At 37.4% G+C, this 21,626-nt stretch overlaps 1 protein-coding gene across 2 annotated transcripts in view; it reads left to right on the forward strand.

Moving 5' to 3' along the window:
• Positions 1 to 21,626, forward strand: part of FCHO2 (FCH and mu domain containing endocytic adaptor 2) — a 193,935-nt gene that overhangs the window by 129,918 nt on the left and 42,391 nt on the right. For both annotated transcript variants that reach the window (XM_071208560.1, XM_058310078.2), the window contains exons 12-16: positions 9,597 to 9,654; positions 9,942 to 10,117; positions 11,021 to 11,032; positions 11,418 to 11,442; positions 13,582 to 13,615. In XM_071208560.1, coding sequence (XP_071064661.1) covers positions 9,597 to 9,654; positions 9,942 to 10,117; positions 11,021 to 11,032; positions 11,418 to 11,442; positions 13,582 to 13,615 — 305 coding nt within the window. The remainder of the gene's footprint in view (positions 1 to 9,596; positions 9,655 to 9,941; positions 10,118 to 11,020; positions 11,033 to 11,417; positions 11,443 to 13,581; positions 13,616 to 21,626) is intronic.

A 21,626-nucleotide genomic window follows, 5' to 3' on the forward strand; every position in this document is an offset into this window, starting at 1 on the left:
AATTATAAAACAATCATGCACACGTGCAGAATTCCCAAACAACATCCCTCCGTCAACACACCACAATGTCATGTGTCATTTGCTACAGATAGAATAATATCATCTGATTGTTACCATGCCCATGATGTACATTTGGCTCACATTTTCCATACTGCCTCAGTATCAACACAGTATATCTTTTGCATAGATGCAAGAATATTATATTATTACTACTAACCACAGTCCATAGGTCACTCCAGCTGTATTTTTCCCTTGCTTCTCCATATTCCCATCACCCGGCAGTAGTGATATACATTTGTTCTAGCTAACAGGATACTCTTGCATCTGTACCATCAACCTCAATTCACAGCCCCCTCTTGGTTTACTGTGCTATCCAGTTCCTAGATTATTCTCAGGCATTCTATCAATTGGCATTTACATAACTAGACTACCATTTTCAGTCACATCCTCATTTATAAACTAGCTGTTACTCACTGTGTATTACCATCCTCTCTATACATTTCCACACTTTTACAGTAAAGCTAATTAAAACTTCTACATACATTAAACATCAGTAGTCTACTCAGTCCTTCTCTTATCTCCTTTAAGAATCCGCCACCTACCACCAGGTCTTGGAGATGTTTTCCAATAATTTCTCCTAGAAGTTTTATGGTTCTTGCTTTTATTTTTAGTTTTTTTTTATCCATTTTGAGTTAAGTTTTGGAAAAGGTGTGAGATAGGAGTTCTCTTTCCTTCTTTCAGCTATGGATGTCCAATTTTTTCAGCACCATTTGTTGAATGGATTGTTCTACCTGAGTTGTGTGAGTTTGACACGCTAGTCAAAAATCACTTGACCATACCTGTGAGGGTCTGTTTCTGAACCATAAATTTGGTTCCATTGGTCTATTGTGTCTGTCTTTAGGCCAGTACCATGTTGTTTTTACCACTATAGGTAGGTATTATGATTTAAAGTCTGGAGATAAGGGTTCACTTTTCCTTTTTATGATGTTTCTGCCTATTTAGGACCCCTTACCCTTCCAAATAAATTTAATGATCATGTTTTCAATTTTTTCTTTAATGCCGGTGTTATTTTTATCAGGGCTGCATTAAATGTGTGTATCAATTTGAGTAGCATTGACATCTTAATGATATTTAGTCTTCCAGTCCATGAGCATGGAATGTTCTTCCGGTTATTTAGCCTTTTTTTATTTGTTTTAACATTGAGTTTCATTTTTCTGAATACAGGTGCTTTATATCCTTGGTTAAGTTTATTCCTGACTGTTTGAGTTTTATCTGTCATATTTTATTTTCACCACTCTTTTGACAGTTTTAGTTACTTTTATTGATAGACTCTTCATTTCTAGATTCTCTTCCAGGCCTCTCTCTCCAGTCTTTTCTTTTCAGGCTCTAGCACACCCTTTAGTATTTCCTGAAATTCTGGTCTCTTGCTTAGAAATTCTCTCAGTTTCTGTTTATCTGTGAATATTCTAATTTCGCCCTCATTTTTGAAAGACAGTCTTGCTGAATATAAGATTCTTGGCTGAAAGTTTTTCACTTGTAGTATCTTAAATATATTGTACCACTGTCGTCTTACCTCTGTGGTTTCTGGTGAGAAATCAGCACTTAATCTTATTGGATATCCCTTATATGTTATGCATTGCTTTTTTCTTGCTGTTCTCACAATTCTCTCTTTGTCTTTGGCCTTTCACATTCTGATGAGTATGTGTCTTGGAGTTGGTCTATTCAGATTTTTTTGGATGGGAGTACATTGTCCTTCTTGGACAGGGATATCTATGTCCTTCAATAGGGTTGGGAAGTTTTCTACCACTATTTCTTTAAATATTCCTTCTGCCCCTTTTCCCTTCTCTTCTCCTTGTGGGACACCCATGACGCATATATTTGCATGTCTTTTGTTGTCATTTAGTTCCCTGAGACCTTGTTCAATTTTTTCCATTCTTTTCTCCATCTGTTCTTTTGTATGTTCACTTTCAGAGGTGATTTCTTCAAGCTCACCAATTCTTTCTGCTTCCTTAAATCTGCTATTATATGATTCCCAGTGTTTTTAAAATTTCATTGATTGCGCCTTTCATTCCCATAAGATCTGCTATTTTTCTTTGTATGCTTTCAAATTCTTCTTTGTGCTCATCCAGTGTCTTCTTAATATCCTTAGTCTCTTTAGCCATCTCACTGAATTTATTAAGGAGATTTGTTTGAACAGCTGTAATTAGTTGTCTCAACTCCTTTATTTCATCTGCAGGCTTATCATCTTCCTTGAACTAGGCCATAGCTTCCTGTTTCTTGGTGTGGATTTTAATTTTTTTTGTTGGTGTCTTGGCATCTGGCTTCCTAAAGTATTTATTCCGGGTGCAGTTTTTCTCTTTAGTTTAGGGCTTCCTATCGTTTCTCCCTTGCTGGTTGTACAGTAGGAGCCAAGTATGTAGTTGGTGCTGTAAGCTGTGGAGGCTCAAGCTGCCCTCATTGCACCAGGGACCAATGAAACTTCTTCCAACTTTCTCCTTTGCCAGGAGTAGGGACAGAGTCACAGCTATGTGAAAGAATCTATGTGCAGGCCTAGACTGTAGGTGCCCAGAAAGACAGCTACTGGTGAAGCTTCACATCCCTTTCTCCCCTTCCTGGGGCTCAATGGAGCTGCAGGTGTGGGCAGCAGTCTGTTCAGTGCAGGTCCAAGATGACCGCAGTTACCCTGGTAGACTTCTGGTTTTCAATCTATGGTAGCCAAAGGTACCTGCAGTTACCTATATTGGCTGGTGCAGGGCCCTTCCCGCCAGAGGTGGGGCTGAAGCCTAGGCAGGCTGCAGGCTGGTCTGCATGAAAGAAACTGGTTCCTGCTGACACTGTTTCTGTCAGCCCAGCTTCCCCTCAGGCTGGGGGTGGAGTCACAATGGTGGCTGCTGGCCTCTTTCTGACTTCAGCTGGTTCACACCCCCCTGTTCCCAGGGATATCTCTTAGCCAGCCAAGTCTACCTATCAGTAGCTGAAATTGACAGCCAATTGTCTCCTCCTCCCCTGTTTCTATGAAATGGAGCTTCCAATTCCAGTCACAGAGCAGCTCCTGGGGCGGCACCAGAGTAGGACAATCACGGGGCCTCCGCAGCTTTCCCAGAAAGGCTGGTGCAGGTCCCCATAGCTTCTTCCCTGCTGATAGTGGCCCTGGGACCTAGGCTAGACCTGCAATATGATCGGGATGGGAAGAAGCTGGTGGCGCAGAGTTAAGATGGCAGCTCCTAGACTCTTTCTGACCTGGACAAGCTCAGGCTTTCACTTTTCTCAGGATCATACTGTTGCTCACTGAGTTTCCTCATCAATAGCTGAAATTAGTGCCCAACCGTCTCTTCCTCCCCCGTTTTGGGGAAGTGGAGCTTTCGATTTCAGCCGTGGAACAGCTCCCAAGGTGGCTTGTACCTCCAGTGGAGGATGGGCACCAGCCTCCGGGATGTGGAGCACTCTACTCACGAGTCTTCTCTGCAATGGGCAGTCTTCTCCTTCTACTCCTTCATGGTCATTGCAGGATGCTCTTCTGGTCTCCTGGAGCCCCCAACAGGTGCTTCAGCTAACTCCAGAGAGCTCTGGGTGTTTGCTAACTGCCCTGTAGCAGGAGCTCACTCTAGGAGCTCCTTACTCTGCTGCCATCTTGCTGGTTCTCTCTCCAGTGTGTTTTTTATTTCATTTTTTCTGACTTTTATTCCCATAAGATCTGCTATTTTTCTGTGTATTCCTTTAAATTCTTCTTTGTACTTACTCATTATCCACTTGATGTCCTTAATCTCTTTAGGCATCTCATTGAATTAAGATTTGCTTGAACAACTACGATTAGTTGTCTCAACTACTTTATGTCATCTTAAGGCTTAGTTTTTTTCCTTTGGGCTATATCTTCCTGTTTCTTGGTATGGATTGCAATTCTTTGTTGCTCTCTCCACATCTGATTTACTAGATGTATTTATTCTTGGCCCCTTTTGTCTCTTTGTTTTAAGGGCTTTCTATTTTGTTGGCTTTGTGCTATAGCCTCTCTTTGAATCTTGGTTTAACTTTATGGTGGCTCATGTTTAGCCAATATGAAGCTTTTCAGCTGTATTTCATGGTTTCCTGCCCCTTTTCCTTTGCTGGTTACAGAATAGGAGCTGAGGGTGTGGTTGGTACTGTAAACCATGGAGGCTGACACTGCCCACATTACCCCCAAAACTATTGGAACCTCTCCCACCTTTCTCCCCTGCCAGGGCTAGGAAAGAATTACAGCTTGTGCAGTAATCCTAGCCGTGCAGGCCACGACCATCTTCGTTGCCCAGAGAGACTGATGATGCTCCCCATCCCTTCCTCCCCTGCCTGGGCGGCAGTAGAGCCGTAGGTATGGGCAGCAAACTAAGCCATGCAAGTCAAAACTGACCGTGCTCCCCATGTAGACTGATAAAAGCACCTTTCCCCCTCCTCCCCTGACATGTGTGGGAATGGAACCTCCACTATGCCCAGCAGTCTAGTATCTGCAGGCCCAAAGTGGTTGCAGTTGTCCAGAGAGGGTAAGGGACCACTGTCCTCCTGTTCTGTTAGGGGCTAGGACGGAGCCACAGATATGTCCAATAATCTAATTCCTGTGGGCTGAAAGCAGCTGCAGTTCCCCAAAGAGGGTGAGGGCACACTATTCCTCCTCCTGCCCTGTTGGGTGGTGACAGAGCCAGATATGTGTCCAGCAGCTTAGTCCATGCAGGCTGAAAGTGGCTGCAGTTGCCTGGAGCGGCTCAGGGAGCACTGTCTCTTCTGCCCTGTCAAGGGTAGAGATGGATCCACAGGAGTGCCCAACAGTCTAGTCTCTGCAGCTGAAAGCACTTGCAGTTGCCTGGAGAGGTTGAGGCCTCTGTCCTATCCTGTTTGGGGCAAAGATGCATCCACAGGTTTGCCTGCCAGTCTAGGTTCATGCAGGCCAAAAGCAACTTCAGTTGACTGGAGAGGATGGCACAGGTCCCTCTAGCATACTCCCTGCCAGAGGCGAGGCTGGAGCCTAGGCTAGGGCTGCAATCTGACTTGGATGGAAAGAAGCCGGTCCATATAGTCATTGTGATTTTCAGTCAGCCCTCCTTCTCCTCATGCTGAGGGCGGAGTTAGAATGGAGCCTACCAGACTCTGACTTGAATAGGTTCAAACTTTTGCGGTTCTTAGGGTTGGACTTAGGCCGCTGAATTTCCTAATCAGTACTTGAAATCAGTACCCAACCTTCTCTTCTTCTCCCATTTTTGGAAATGGAGCTTTGCACTCCAGCCAGTGAAGTTTCCAGGGCAGCTTGTTCCACCAGGGGAGAATGGACACTGGCCTCTGTGGTGTGCTACTCATAAATATTTACTGCAGATGGGCAGTCTCCTTCTTCCATTCTTCCAAGGATGTTGCCGGGTGCTTTTCTGGTTTCGTGGGCCCCTCAAACAGGTGATTTAGATAGTCCTAGCTGATTACTAGCTGTCCTCTAGGACGAGCTGACTCTTTGAGCTCCTTATTCTGCCCCCTGCGAGTCTGACGTTCTTTTTAAATTTCTATATTTATTTATTTTTATTTTAATCCTTTTACTTTGGAAATAATTTCTAATTTACAAAAAACGAAAGAATAAAATAGAAAATAGCATGCCCTTTACTTTTAACATACTTGCTTTAACTTTTGTTTTTCCTATACATGTTTATGTGCATGTGTTTATGTATGTGTGTACAATAAACAATTTTATGCAAGTAATTTGATCAGAATAGTCAAACTTCTTTGTACATATGGCCCCATAATCTATATATATGTATGTGCATGTGTTAGTGTGTACAGTATTTCCTATCTATTTGAGCATAAATTATATACAGTATGACCCTAAAAACTTAAGTGTGTATTTCCTAAATATGGTAATATTATCTTGCCTAATCACAGTAGCAGTCAGCTTGTGCCAATGTTACATCAATCCAGTATTTTCATGTAATCGGCCACCTGTATTCCAGTTTGTCATTTTATTCAGTGATGCTCTTTATAGCCTTTTCCCCTCCTATACAAGAATGTAGGGTCATATATGGGTTTAGTTGTCATGTCTCTTTATCCACTTTTTATCTCTATTTCTGCATTTTTTCCTTAATCTTTTATGACCTCAACATTTTTAAAGAATACAGTCTTTTCCCCTCCACCTTTTTAAAAGTAGAATATTCCTCATGGTATTTTTCTGCTGCCTTATGATTAGATTCAAGCAGTGAATCCTCATTTGTAATACTTCATTATTGTTGTATTCTTCTAAGGGTGTCACATTTGGAGGGTCACAATGTCATCTGTCCCTCATTGGTGATGTTAATTTTGATAATCGGGATCAGGTGTTTTCTGATTTATCCCTGCCATATAATTACTGTATTTTTTTCTTCTGCAGCTAATAAACAGCCTGAGGGGAGATATTATAAGACCTGAAAATATCCTAATCTTAATAAAAATTTCCCCCAATATTTACCCTCCATTGATGATTCTTGCCTGATTCAGTTTTTACTATGATCATTGCAAATGATCATTTCATGTCCAGCACTCCCTCTGTATTTATCAGTCAGTACTTGGCATTTTACTATAACAAGAGCCCTTCCTTCCATTTGTTTTTATGTTTTCTATCTATTTATTGGCCTATCCATCCATTTATTAACAGTTTGGATTCATGAATTTCTTTTTTTATTCAGTAGTTATTCATTACTGTATTTAATTATTTTGGTGTTTTAGTTGTCCCATATTTGGCTGACTTCTATCTCCTTATGACATGCTCTCATCATTTTTTGAGTGCTTCCTTACTTTCCATCATAACAATATGCTCCAGATTCTTTTTTTTTAAATCTACTTTCTCTTAGCCTTAGAAGCATCAGTTTTTCTGAGAAACCCTTTTTCCTTTTAGTGGAGAATGATATTAGAGACCAAGATTTGAACACTGAGTATGCTTTTATACTGGATATCTCTCCTTGGTCCTTTCTGCTGACAGAGCTAGGAAGCATACATACATATAAATGCATACACAAACATACAAATATACATATGTATATATGTACACATATATATGCATCTATATGTATCTAAACATATTTTAGAAAATATGAGTTCATGCCAGTACTTTCAATTCTGATCTGTCTCCGAGGATTATTTCTTGCTGTCCTCAATTCCATATTTGTGAGTCCCTTTCTTTCTTGTTGAGAACCACCCATTTTACTTATTTGCTTGATCCTATTATACGTACCACTACAAAAATAAATAAGCTGCTAAAAAAGAGTTCAGGGTTTTGTTTGTTTGTTTGCAGTTCATTTCCTTTGTTCCTACCCTGCCAAGTCTGAGACTACTTAGTTATTACTGTGTTCATAAGTTACTTGATTACTTTCTCTCTATTCCCCTCCCCCTCTCTTTGTTGTCACTTTCACTGTAGTTAGAGCATTTGTTTAAAATATAATTTGTTTTGTTTCCATTTGCTTTCAGTTTTAGATTCCCCCTTTTCATTGTTGTTGACTCAATTTTATTTTCTGAATATGCAGCAGAACATGCTTCTAAAAATAAAAATATTATATATAAAAAACATACTTAGAGACGTGTTCTTTACTCCTGCTTCTCTTCTACCCTACTAACTCCCTTCTTGATAACCACCTTTATGTGTTGTGGTTTATTTTCACTGTTTCTTTTCCTAAACATAAGCAGTTCTGTATGTTTTCCTATTTTTCTTCTTTCTTACTCGAAAGGTATCTTACTATATATGTTCTGTTATACTTTTTTCACTTAAGAGTTTTCCTGGAAGTCATATCCATGTCAGTTCATAGAAACCTTTTCCATTCCTTTTAAATAGCTGTATAGTACTCCATCTTCTATATGTACTGTATTCAACTGTGCTTGGGCATTAGATGCTTTTCAATATTCTTGAATTATAAATAATCTTTGATAAATAACCCTGTGCATATGTATTTTCACATCTGGTATTTTGCATCAGCATTCTTTAATACAACAAATCTGTAATATTTATTTGTTCTTCTCTGCTTTCCTAGTTTCCTTTAGCTTCAAAACACCCTTTTCTAAGCACCTGAATTGCGTATTTACTCCTCTTTCTTTGTCTTTGTGCTATTTTCCCTCATTTGCAATGACCTTTCCTATTCATTCCACCTATTGGAATTTTATATTGTAGACAGAAAACCTCCTCTTGAAACTGTTTAAAAAATACCTTCATTCTGAATCATGGTATTTAGTAACTTCTTCTGTTTTATGTGGTTTTGATTTCCAAGCTGCATACTTTTTAACATTTTATTATGGAGAATTTGAACATACACAAAAGTACACAGAATAGTATCATAATCCTTCATGCATCCAACAATCAGCCCTAACAACTACCACCATATTTAATCCTGTCCATCCGTTTTCCCTGCCCAAATTCTTAGAATAATATAATTTCATCTGAATATACTTCATTGTATTTCTCTAAGACATAATTACCATACTATGTCACACCAAGAAATAGTTTACTGTAATTCCTTAGTATTTTCAGATATCCATTCAGTGTTCAAATTTTTCATTATTGCTTTCTTTTTTAATTTACAACCGCCCCCTAGATGGCTCCCTCATCTGTCTGCTGTTTGGTTTCTCATCGTCTTTAGAGGCACCAGGAATCAAACCTGGGACCGCCCATGTGAGAGGCAGGTGCCCAATTGTTTGTGCCACATCCGTTCCCCTCATTATCTCTTAATGTGAATGTTTTTATACTTTGTTTGAATTTGTTGATCTGTTGTTTAATTCTCTCTTCATCTATAAGTTTCTCCTCCCTCCCTCTCTCTCACTTTAGGTTTCTCTTTATTTGTTGATGAGTCCAGGTGCTTTGTATTGTAGCTCCCTTCCGTGTGGATTTTGCTGATTGTATTCCCATAGTATATTTAGGATAGTCTGCTTAATGTTCTATAAATTGGTATTTGGATCTAGATGCTTGATCAGACTCAGGTTCTCATGTTTTGATGTTTTGCTTACTTGTTTTGTTTGTCAAGGCCATTTCTCTTAGGAGGCATGTAATGACTAGTTGTCTTTCTTTATGGGATAGTAAAAGCCATTGATAGTCATGCCAAGATTTGTACATTGCTCCCCCAGATTTTAAGCTGCTTAAAAGGAGAAACTACGTGTTATATTTCCGTAGGGTTTCTTACAGTATCAAAAATATCTCTTGGTTGATTTATGGAAAGCAAATGTAACTTGATAGTACTTTTATTTTTTTTAACATCAGTTACGCTTCCTGATTCAGAACAGGAAATTCATTGTTCCTGCCATTTGTTTCATTTTATAATCAGTGCCACACTTCTCAGGCAGAATTTTGTTAAGTGGCAGTGTAAATTTCGAGTACTTTGAATTTGTTTTGACCTTAGAGATTTCTTGCCCTGAAATTATGGTGCTACCCTCTTACAGACATCTGAAGCATAAAGTGCTATTTGAGGCTACTTAACTATAAAATGTAATTTTCCCACAGCATGAATAAATTTATTCATCAATTGATATTTGATAATTGTTATAGTTCCTAAGTAATAGTTAAGGCTCTTTGTCAGTCTTTATTATTTTTATACATTGCAGTTTTATTACAGTAAAGATTTTTAAAATTCTTTTTCTCATAGAACATTCCAGATGTAGATGAAGAAGGCTATAGTATTAAACCAGAAGCAAATCAGAATGATATCCTTTCATCATCAGGATATTCTTATGGTTTATATTGGCATATAAGTAGTTAATTTTAACAAAGTAATCTATTACTTAAGCTGAGCCTCTTCAAATTTGTAGTTAGTTGTAATAAAATATGACTCCTTGTTCTTCATTTGACATGTTTTTATTGATAAAAGTTAATAGTATTTCTGTAACGTTTATCTTACCTCTTAAAGTTTTTTGTTCTTTTTTAAAAATATATGAAAAACTGGTTATGCATTAAGGTAGTCTAAAAACTAATTTCTTTAACTGATACTCACATACCAAAGAGAACCATTTCTACTCATCTAGTGATTCTGACTCTGAAGAGGAAGAACCAAAAAAGTACCGGATAGAAATCAAACCTATGCATCCAGATAATTCACAGCACACAATGGCTTCTTTGGATGAATTAAAACTATCCATAGGGAATATATCACTCTCCCCAGCAATATCTGTAAGTTATAAAATGCTCAAGATTGTATTTGTTATATAGAAGACTTTATTTTTTACTTCTTTATTATGGGCTAGTTTGGCAGTAATTAAGTGCATTGGGTGAGGAAATGTTTATAGGTTTTATTCAAGCAAATCAACTTGGAAGATTGGCTTAGTTTTATTTGTTTTTGAAAGTATTTCACAATAAAGCAAAATCTAGAAAATTCACTATTCCTGCCGTTTGTTTCATTTTATAATCAGTGGTATACTTCTCAGGCAGCATTTTGTGAAGTGGCTGTGTAAATTTTTTCCTCATGTAATTTTTAAGTTTTTCTTCCATATTTTGTGAACCAGGGAATTTTAGAATATTTCTTCCACCAGAAAAAGATTTCTGAAGTGAGATCTTGTACCATTGGACAATGGTACCATTGTGCCATTACAGTTTTACCATTAAGATTAATGTTGAATTATAAATATAGCTGCCTAAATTTTGGTATATGTATATGAAATAGGAGGTCATGAAACCATTAAACAATTTTATTGTGAAAGATCATACCTAGTTAAAAATACATATCTATATGAAGTAAAAACCTAGATAAATGTTTATTATTTTGTATATTAAACATTTATCTCTGGGTAGTGAGATCATTAGATGATTTTAAATTTTCTCCTTTTATTCTTCTAATTTTAGAAAGTATTAATTTGATTCTCAGAAAATAATAATAAGAAAAATTTTAATAGTTAATATTGGATTCAAAAAGAGGATTTTTTTGTGTATTTTGTTGCCCAGTTGCTTATCTAATTTAAGTCCCCCCCCAACAATGATATATAAAGGGACTAGACAAATTCCCTTTATAGACAAATATCGTATTTTAAATTGTAAACTGAACATTATTTCTTTCTTTTTCCTTCCATATACTACCAGAGACATAGCCCAGTAAGTGCAAGATTTTATATTTTTTATTGACTTAAAAAAAAATTGTAATATTTGAACATTGATTTTCAAAATATTTGTTTTAAATGAGCAAGTTACAGTATTCTGTAGATATTAATATTTTTAAAGCATTTTATTGGGTATTAAGCATTTATGTATTATCATTTTTTACTATAAAACAAAAACTATTCAAAACTTTTTTCTGTACATCTTTTTGTGTAAATACAGTTCATGATTGAGCAGCTGTACAAAAAACAACATAAATTAGTTGTATTTACTTAAATGTAAATTTTAAGTAACCCAGTATTACCATATTATTTACCAACTATTTCATTATTAAATTAAATTATTTACTTAATGGCACTTAGTTCTCACATTTCTGTTTTAGGTGCAAATGAATCGGAATTCATCTAGTAAGTTTGACATTTAAATTGGTTATTTTGTATCTGTTAAACTTATTACACAGTTTGATAATCATCTTAACCTTATATAGCTGTGGAGATAGTCTTATCATGGGCTTTATTTATTTTTTTAAAGATTTATTTATTTCTCTCCACTTCTCCCCCATTGTCTGCTCTTTGTGTGTTCTTCTGTGTCTGCTTGCATTGTCAGGCGGCACTGGGAAACTGTTTCTCTTTTTTTTGTTGCATCATCTTGCTGCGTCAGCTTTCCATATGTGTGGTGCCACTCTTGGGCAGGCTGTGCTTTTTTCATGCGGGGCGGCTCTCCTTGCAGAGCACACTCCTTGCATGTGGGGCTCCCCTACACAGGGGCACCCCTGCATGGCACAGCACTCCTTGTGCACAGCAGCACTGCTCGTGGGCCAGCTTACCACACAGGTCAGGAGGCCCTGGGTATCGAACCCTGGACCCTCCATATGGTAGGTGGATGCTCTAATCAGTTGAACCATGTCCGTTTCCCTTATCATGGGCTTTAAAGACAGAATAGAAGGATACTTATTTTAAATAGAAGACAACTTATCTTTATTATTTCTTGTAACATTAAGAGACATGTCTTAAACTTTAATATGTGGTTACATTTTTCAGAAATCAGCAAAGCCAGAGAGTAACTTCTGATTAAAAATGTTAAACTTTTTGTTTGGCATAACTGCTTCATTAGCTGAAAGGTGTTTGTAAAAAGAATAATCTTTAGCCTTACTCATTTTTAAGTCATTTCACACTTGCAATTTCTATTATATAGTGTTTAGTATAGTAAGTTAATTATGCTAAAAATTTTTTTTAGGAATATAACACCTTTTGCAGAATCATACATTAAGAATAACAAGGTTTATGGGAAGAAAGGGTTGAAGCAGCCTCCTCAAGACCTGTGCAACTTTGTAAATGGAACACTAAACAAAAAAATGTAACATCCATCCTATTTCTTCTAGCACAATTATAAAAGGCCTATTTAAATTCATAATAAATATCAAAAGTAGAATTTAACCCTTAAAAAAGAAATGGTGGGAGCAGATGTGGCTCAAGCCATTGGCCACCTCCCTTTCACATGGGAGGGTCCTGGGTTTGGTTCCCAGTGCTTCCTGAAAAGAAGATGAGCATACAACAGACAGACACAGGGAGTAGACAGCAAGTACAAACAGCCAGGGGCGGGAGGTGGGGGTAGTAAATAAAATAAATCTTTTTTAAAAAATGGTTAAGGTATTTTGATGGTAAGGGATATGAGGAAATGAAGATAAAAGGAGACTGGTGAGTTATGGAGATGAGAGCAAAGTGTACAAAGATGAAGAACAGCATACAACAAGCACTTTGAGGCAGAACAAATGGCCACATTTTGCCAAAGGGAAGAATATAGTGTGACTGGGTCTTGTGTATAGTATGGATATTTTCTATAGTTTGTTGCAGTTATTTGTATTGGTGTACTTTGCATTGGTGATGTAAAACAAGGAAGTACAGGGAAAATTGCTGCTGAACCAACATGATTTTCATATTACGGATACCATTCCCTTTTTATCAGTATTATGAAATAATACACATTCCATATCTAAAGGTAGCAAGACAGACTTCCTTATAAAAAGACTGGCTCTGGATAGCTATAAAAATATGAATTTTTCAATTTGGTATTTCCTTAAAGAGCTAATAGCTACTTTGGGTCAATATAATAATCGCTAGTATTTTTAGAACTTGAAGACTGCTTCTGTGGTTCATATCAATAAAAAATCTTTGAGTCAAATTTACATAAATTACCAGACATTTCTAATTTTTAAGTTGCCACATATTTTCCTCTTTAACATAAAACAGCAATTTTATTTTAATGAATACCCTAGGTTAGTTGATATTAGTCATTTCTTACCAAAAATGTTAGAAGACAAGTTTTAGCAGAAATTCAGCTATTATTTTAATATTGTCCAACATGATAGTTAACTTGTTAGTAATTTCTCTTTTCTTCATAATGGTTTTAAATTTTATTTACATTCGCTATTCCAGAATTTTTTATTGTTCCTAATATTTAGGGTATGTGTATAGTGTTTTCTATTTACAGTAAAATATTTTATTACTCATATTATTTTTTCTATACTATTTTAATTTTTTAATTAGGTGAAGAGTTAACAAGATCAAAGCCATCCAGTGAGTAAGTACCACATTTCAATTTTAAGTGTCCTTCTTTTGTTTTGTCTTTTTAAGAATTTTTATTACTTACATAGTTTCATTTCGAGAGTGTTGATAGTCATATTTTCTAAGCATGTTGGAATTTTTGGATATTTTAAATTCTTCTCACTAAACAACAGTCCATTCTCATTATTCATGAATTCTGTATTTACAAGTTCTTTGCTTACGCAACTAAATTTTATTTGTACCCCCTAAAATTTCCCCTATTGGCTACTAAATATGTAATTTAGTGCTGTTAGTTACATTCACAGTGATGTGCTACCATCACCGCCATCCATTACCAAAACTTCTCATCACCCCAAATAGAAACGCTATATAATTTAAAAATTTACTCCCCCTTTGCTATCCCTCCCCAGCCTGTATAACCTATAACTTGTATAGCTGGTAACCTGTATTATAATTCCTGACTCTGTGAATTTATTTATTCTAATTATTTCATATCAGTGAGATCATTTAATAATTGTCTTTTTGTGTCTGGTTTGTTTCACTCAACATAATGTCTTCAAGGTTCACTATGTTAACACAGGTATGAGAACTTAATTCCTTTTTACAGCTGAATAATATTTATGTGTGTGTGCATATGTGTGTGTACACAGCACATTTTGTTCATTCATTAGTGACAGACACTTCAGTTGCCTTTGGGTACTTGTGAATAATGTTGCTATGAGCACTAGTGTGTACATAGTCTTGGGTATATGCCTAAAGGTTGCTTTGCCAGGTAATATGGTAATTTTGTACTTAACTTTTTGAGGGACCGCCAACCTGTCTTCCACAGCGGCTGCATCATTTTACATTCCCACCAATAATGGAGTGTTCCTGTTTCTTCACAACCTCTCCAACACTTGCTTTTTAAAAAAAATAGTAACCATTTTGGTGGGTGTGAGGTGTTATCTTATTGTGGTTTTGATTTGTATTCTCTAATGGCTAATGATGTCAAGCAACTTCCCATGTGTTTTTTAGCCTTTTGTATATCTTCTTTAGGGAAATATCTGTTCAAGTCTTTTGCCTATTTTTAAATAGGGTTATTTGTCTTTTTTGTTGTTGAGGTGTAGGAGTTCTTTATATATTCTGGATATTAAACCTTTATCAAAAATGTGGTTTCCATATCTTTTCCCCAATCTATAGGTTATTTTTTTACTTTCATGATAAAGTCCTTTGAGGCACAGAAGTTTTAATTTTGCTGAGGTCTCTTTTTTTTCTTTTTTTGCTCATGTTTTGAGTGTAAAGTCTAAGAAACTGTTGTCTAACACAGGTCTCAAGATGCTTCCCTATGTTTTCTTCTAGGAGTTTAATAGTTGTTGTTCTTATATTTAGGTCTTTGATCCATTTTGAGTTGATTTTTGTATATGTCATGAGGTAGGATTCTAACTATTTTTTTGCATATAGACATCCAGTTTTCCTAGCTCCATTTGTTAAAGAGACTGTTCTTTCCTAATTGAGTAGACTTGACACCCTTGACAAAAAAAGTTGGCCATATTTGTGAGGGTCTATTTCTGAACTCTCAGTTTAATTCCATTGGTCTATATGTCTGTCAGTGTGCCAGCACTATGTTTTTTTGTTTACTGCGGCTCCAGTAATAAGTTTTAAGATGCATTTATGTGAGTCCTCCATCTTTGTTCTTTTTTTTTAAAAGAATGTTTTGGTGTTTTTGGGTCTCCTTACTGGAGATTGGCTTTTCCACTTCTGTAGAGAAGGTTGTGGAATTTTGATTGGGATTGCCTTGAATCTATAACTGGCTTTGAGTCAGCATCTTAACAATATTTAGTCTTTCTAATCTGTGAGCATGGAAATATCCTTCCATTTTTTTTTAGGTCTTCTTTGGTTTCTTTTAGCAAAGTTTTGTGGTTTCCCCGTAAAAGTGCTGCATTCAGCTCACAATAGGTTGGCTCAAAGGGAAGGCAATGCAGAAATAAAGGTAGAGAGACATAAGAGGGGAGACAAACCTGGGACCAGGGGACTCACAGCTTCTGAAACTGAGAGCCTCAACCCTAGTTTTCCCATCGCATTTATTGGGAAACTACCAAGCAGCTGTTTGCTCTCTGAACTGCAACATCATTTACAAGAACAGGGGAACAACTGCAACATCTAACAACTGCTACATTTAACAGATATAACATTTACAATAACAAACAGGTAAGCTAGTTTCCCACAACATATAAGTCCTTTACATCCTTGGTTAAATTTCTTCCTAATATTTGATTCTTTTAGCTATAGCAGAGTTTTTTCTTGATTTCCTCCTCAGATTGTTCATTACTAGTATATAGAAACACTACTGATTTTTGGATGTTGCTCTTACACCACTTCCACTTTGCTGAATTTGTTTATTACCTCTAGTAGCTTTGTTGTAGATTTTTCAGACTTAATATATATAGGATGATGTTGTCTGCAACAATGAAAGTTTTACTTCTTCCTTTCCAAATTGGATACCCTTTATTTATTTTTCTTGTCTAATTGCTCTGGCTAGAACTTCCAGTGCAGAGTTGAACAACAGTGGTGACAGTGGGCATCCTTGCCTTGTTTCTGGTCTTATAGGGAAATCTTTCAGTCTTTCACCTTTGAGTATGATGTTAGCTGTGGGCTTTTCATATACTCCCTTTATCACTGTGAGGAAGTTTCCTTTTATTCCTGGTTTTCTAAGTGTTTTAAAGAAGGGGTGCTGGATTTTGTCAAATGCCTTTTTTAGCATCAGTTGAAATGATCATGTTTTTTTTTCTTTTATTTTGTTTGTTGTTAGAATATTGATTAATTTTCTTATATACAACAACTCTTGCATACTTAGAATAAAGCCCACTTGATCATGGTGTATAATTCTTTTTTGATTCATTGAATGTTTAGGAGTGTTTAGTCTTCACACATTTGCTAATTTTTACCTTTCCTGTCTCTTTCTGATTTCCACCTTCATTCCATTATGATCTGAAAAGGTGCTTTGTATAATTCCAGTCTTTTTATGTTAATGAGAACTGCTTTGTGACCCAACATGTGGTCTATTCTAGAATGAGATCCACGAACACTTGAGAAGAATGTATAACATGTGGATTGAGGAATGCAGCATTCTGCATATGTCTGTTAGCTCTAGCTTGTTTCTCATATTGTTCAGGTTCTCTATTTCCTTGTTGTTCTTCTGTCTAGTTGTTCTCTCTGATGATGTGAGTGGTGTGTCCAACTATTATTTCTGGCAAAAACTTCAGTTTTGTTAAAGTTTGCTTCATGTGTTTTGTGGCACCCTAGTTAGGTACATTGATATTTATGACTGTCACTCCTTTCTGGTGGATTGTTCCTTTATTAATATGTAATGGCCTTTTGCATCTCTCATAACTTTTTTGCATTTAATGTCTGTTTTATCCAATATTAGTATAGCTACCCCTGCTCTCTTTTGGTTACTGTTTGCATGGAATATCTTTTTCCAGCCTTTCACTTTAAGCAGATTTGTATCCCTGAATCTAAGGTGAGTCTCATGGTAGACAGCATATCAATTGCTTAATTTGTTTTTATCCGTTCTCTCAGTCTATATTTTTTGATTAGGGAGTTTAATCCATTAACATTCAGTGATATTACTGTAAATGAATTATTTACTTCCTCCATTTTATTCTTTGCTTTCATATGCTATATTTTATTTTCGTCTGTCTTTTGGTTATTCTTTCTGATAGTCTTCCATTCTACATGCTCCTCCAGGCCTCTCCTGTCTTTTTCTTTTGCTCCGTAAGATTCCCTTCAATGCTTCCTTCAAAGCTGGATACTTTTTTACACACTTTCTTAGTTTCTCTTTATTTGTGAATTTAAAAACAAAAATTTGTGAATAGATCACATAGAATATTACATTAAAAAATACATGAGGTTCTCATATAAAGCACACCACACCCCCATTCATTTTTGTAAATTGTTTGAAGATATATACATCACAAAAAAGGTTACATTATAAAAAACATAAGAGGGAAACAGACTTTGGCCCAGTGGTTAGGGCGTCCGTCTACCATATGGGAGGTCCGCGGTTCGGACCCCAGGCCTCCTTGACCTGTGTGGAGCTGGCCATGCGCAGTGCTGATGCGCGCAAGGAGTGCCCTGCCACGCAAGGGTGTCCCCCGCGTGGGGGAGCCCCCACGCGCAAGGAGTGCGCCCGTGAGGAGAGCCGCCCAGCGTGAAAAGAAGGAGCAGCCTGCCCAGGAATGGCTCCGCCCACACTTCCTGTGCCGCTGACGACAACAGAAGCGGACAAAGAAACAAAAACAGACAAAGAAACAAGACGCAACAAATAGACACCAAGAACAGACAACCAGGGGAGGGGGGGAAATTAAATAAAATAAATAAATCTTTAAAAAAAAAAATAAAAATAAAAAAATAAAAAACATAAGAGGTTCCCATATACCCCGCATCCCCCACCCCACTCCTCCCACACTAACAACCTCTCCCATCATTGTGGCACACTCATCACACTTGGCAAACACATTTTGGAGCACTGCTGTACCATGTGGATAATAATTTACTATCTACTTCACACTCTCCCCCAGTACATTCAGTGGGTTATGGCAGGATATATAATGTCCAGCATCTGACCCTGCAGTATCATTTAAGACAACTCCAAAGTCCCAAAAATGCCCCCTCATCACATCTCTTTTTCCCTCTCCCTGCCCTCAGCAGCTGCTGTGGTCACTTTGTCCCCGTCAATGAACAATTTCTTCTATTAGTAGTCACAAAAGGTTTATAGTAGAATATCAATAAGTCCACTCTAATCGATATTTTATTCCTCTTTCTGTGGGCCCTGGGATGGTGATGTCCACTCTACCTCTATTTTGAGAGGGGGCTTTCACTTTCATATTGCAGGACAGTTTTGGTGCTTAGAGAATTCTTGGCTGGCAGTTTTTCTCTTCAGTATCCTAATTATATCATACTACTGTCTTCTTGCCTCCATGGTTTCTGAGGAGAAATCCACACTAAGTCTTACTGGGTGTCCCATGTATGTGATGGTTTGCTTCTCCCTTGCTGCTCTCAGAATTTTCTCTTTATCTTTGGCATTTGAGTTTCTGAGTAGCATGTGTCTTGGAGTAGGTCTGTTAGATTTATTCTGATTGGGGTATGCTGTGCTTCTAGGATGTGTAAATTCATTTCCCTTGTAAGAGTTGGAAAATTTTCAGCCATTATTTCCTCAGATATTCTTTCTGCCTCTTTTCCTTGTGGAACTCCCATGACATATGTATATGTTGTTGTGTTTCATCTTATCATTCAACTCCCTAAGCCCTTGCTCAATTTTTCCCATTTTTTTCTCTCTCCCATTTCAGCCATTCTGTCTTCTGCATCACTTATTATTTCTTCTATCATTCAAACCTGATGTTATATGCGACTGTGTTTTTTATCTACCTATTATTATATCTTTCATTCCCATAAGCTATGTTATTTTGTTGTTGTTATTGTTATTTTTCTGTTCAGGTTTTCAAATTCTTCTTTGTTCTCACTGAATGTCAGCTTGATGTCCTTTTTCTCTTTAGCCATATTATTTTTCACCTTGTTAATTTGATTTAGGAGATTTGTATGAACTTCATTGATTAGCTGTCACAAATTCCGTGTCTCCCCTGGGGCTTTGATATATTCCTTTGTTTGGGCCATGTCTTCAATTTCTTTGTATGGCTTGTAATTTTTTCCTGATGTCTAGGCATCTGATAATGATGGTGAGTTTACTCTGATGTGCAGTTTCAAATCTCTTGTATAGGGATTTATTGGCAGGAGGGCAGTGTGTTAACTGCAGTTCTTTGATTCTTTGTTGAACCTATTCTAGCTCTTTAGGATTATACCTAAATCCAGGCCATGGACCCAGTAATGGGTTGCAGACCCACTTCTGAAAGCACTGAGAAGGGAGACTGTAAAGGCCAGAAAAAACTTCTCTTACTTGTTGATTTTTAATTTCCTTTCATGTACCGTTGGTCCTCCAGTAAATGGCAGTCTTCAGCAGCCCTCTCAGTTCAAACCCCGATCAAAATGTGTTCGCTGCAACCCTGACTGGAACAGTGTGACAGAGGATCCTGCCTTAGGGCTATTCAGAGCTTCATAGATCATACTTTCTAATAGGCTGTCCTCCAACCTTTGCTGGCAGCCCATCCCTTCTCCCTGATAGGAAATAATTCCATTCCCCTCTATATCCTTTACAACAATTCCAGTCAGTAGGAAGGATATTTGAGAGGATTGGATCTTGTCAGTCCTCTGCTGGCTCCCAGACCAAACAGTGGCATGGCCCCACCTGGCCTGGACTTGTGGAACATAGCAGATCAAATTTGTTGGTCACAAGCTGAATCAGCCTTGAGCTGCATCCCTCCCTCTCCCTTTTCCTGGGAAAGTGTAAACCTATGACCCCTTAAGTCCATAGCCCATCAGCCAGACATTGGAGAATTCAAAGTTCTCTCCTTTCAGGGTGGGGGTATGGGCACCAGCAGCTGCAGCTTCTACCCACAGTTTTCCCATTGGAATCCTTTTCCTTTGCCTCTCTCTCTTCTGGGTTGTATCCAACCTTCCCCTGGTGGTATAAACCCTAGAACATTTTTTTCCAGACCATTTCTGCCTGTCTTCTAGCTCTTTTTCTGGGAGAGAAGTGAGTCCTGTGTTTCTCTAATTTCCCATCTTCGCAGAAGAAGTCCTTGGATAATTCTTTCAATATGCTATAGGATTCATTTTGCTGTATTTTGTTCAGAATTTTTACATCTATATTCATAAGAAATAATGGTGGGAAGAGGATGTGGTTCAAGCAATTGGGCATCTACCAACTACATGGAGGTCCAGGGTTCAGTTCCTAGTGCTTCCTAAAGAAGTCGAGCAAGACAGTGAGCTGACGCAGCGGGCTGGCATGGTAAGCTGACATGAGATGACACAACGAGGAAACACTGTGAGAGACACAACAAGCAGGGAGTGGAGGTGGCTCAAGTGGTTGGGCACCTCCCTTCTACATGGGGGGTTCCAGATTCGGTTTCTGGGGCCTCCTAAAAAGAAGGCAAGCAGACAGCGAGAAAAAAACAACAGAGGGTGGGGGGAGAAATAAATAAATCTTTAAAAACAAAAGAAATATTGGTCTTTAATTTTCTTTTCTTGTAGTATCTGGCTTTGGCATTAGGGTGATGGTGGCCTGATAGAATGAGCTGAGAATGTTCTCTCCCCTTCAATTTTTTAGAAGCAGAATTGTTAATTCTCTGGAATGTTTAGTGAAATTCACCAGTGAAGCCATGTGGTCCTGGGCTTGTCTTGGTTGGGAGTTTTTGATTACTGTTAAAGTCTCTTTACTAGTTATTGGTCTATTGAGGTTTTCTATTTCTTCTTGAATCAGTATAGCTAGTTTGCATGTTTCTAGAATCTGTGCATTTCATCTAGGTTATCTTATTGGTGTATAGTTCATAGTATCCTATTAAAATCCATTTTATTTCTATGTGCTTTTTTAAAAATATTGTAGAAATATATATATAACATAAACTTTCCTATCTCAGCTACTCCCAAGCATTCCATTAAGTCAGATTCACATTCACAGTGTTGTGCTACCCTTACCACCATCCATTATCTGAACTTTCCTATCACCCCAAACAAAACTCTATGCTCATTATGCTCTAACTCCACATTTCTCTTTCTCCCCATTCCTGGCAATCTGTACTCTTCTTTCTGTCTCTGTGAGTTTGCAAATTCTTGGCATTAAAGTGTCTTTAAATAGAAGCACACATAAAACAAGATGATGTATTGTTAATTGATGAAAATGTTGTGACCCAAAGGTTCACAGGAATCTAATTTTATATTTCCATGTAGTAGCAATAGTTTATTATTCCTTAACTTAGTTTTTTAGTTTCCTAGGGCTGTTTTAATGAAGTACCACAAACTGAGTTAAAACAACAAACTTATTCTCTCAATTCTGGAAGCTGGCTGTCCAAAATCAAGGTGTGAGAAGGGCCATGCATGATCCCTCTGAAGTCTGTGGAATAATGTGTTCCATGCCTCCCTCTTTCCTGGCCTCT

The sequence above is a fragment of the Dasypus novemcinctus genome, chromosome 2 (assembly GCF_030445035.2).
Source record: "Dasypus novemcinctus isolate mDasNov1 chromosome 2, mDasNov1.1.hap2, whole genome shotgun sequence".
NCBI lineage: Eukaryota > Metazoa > Chordata > Mammalia > Cingulata > Dasypodidae > Dasypus > Dasypus novemcinctus.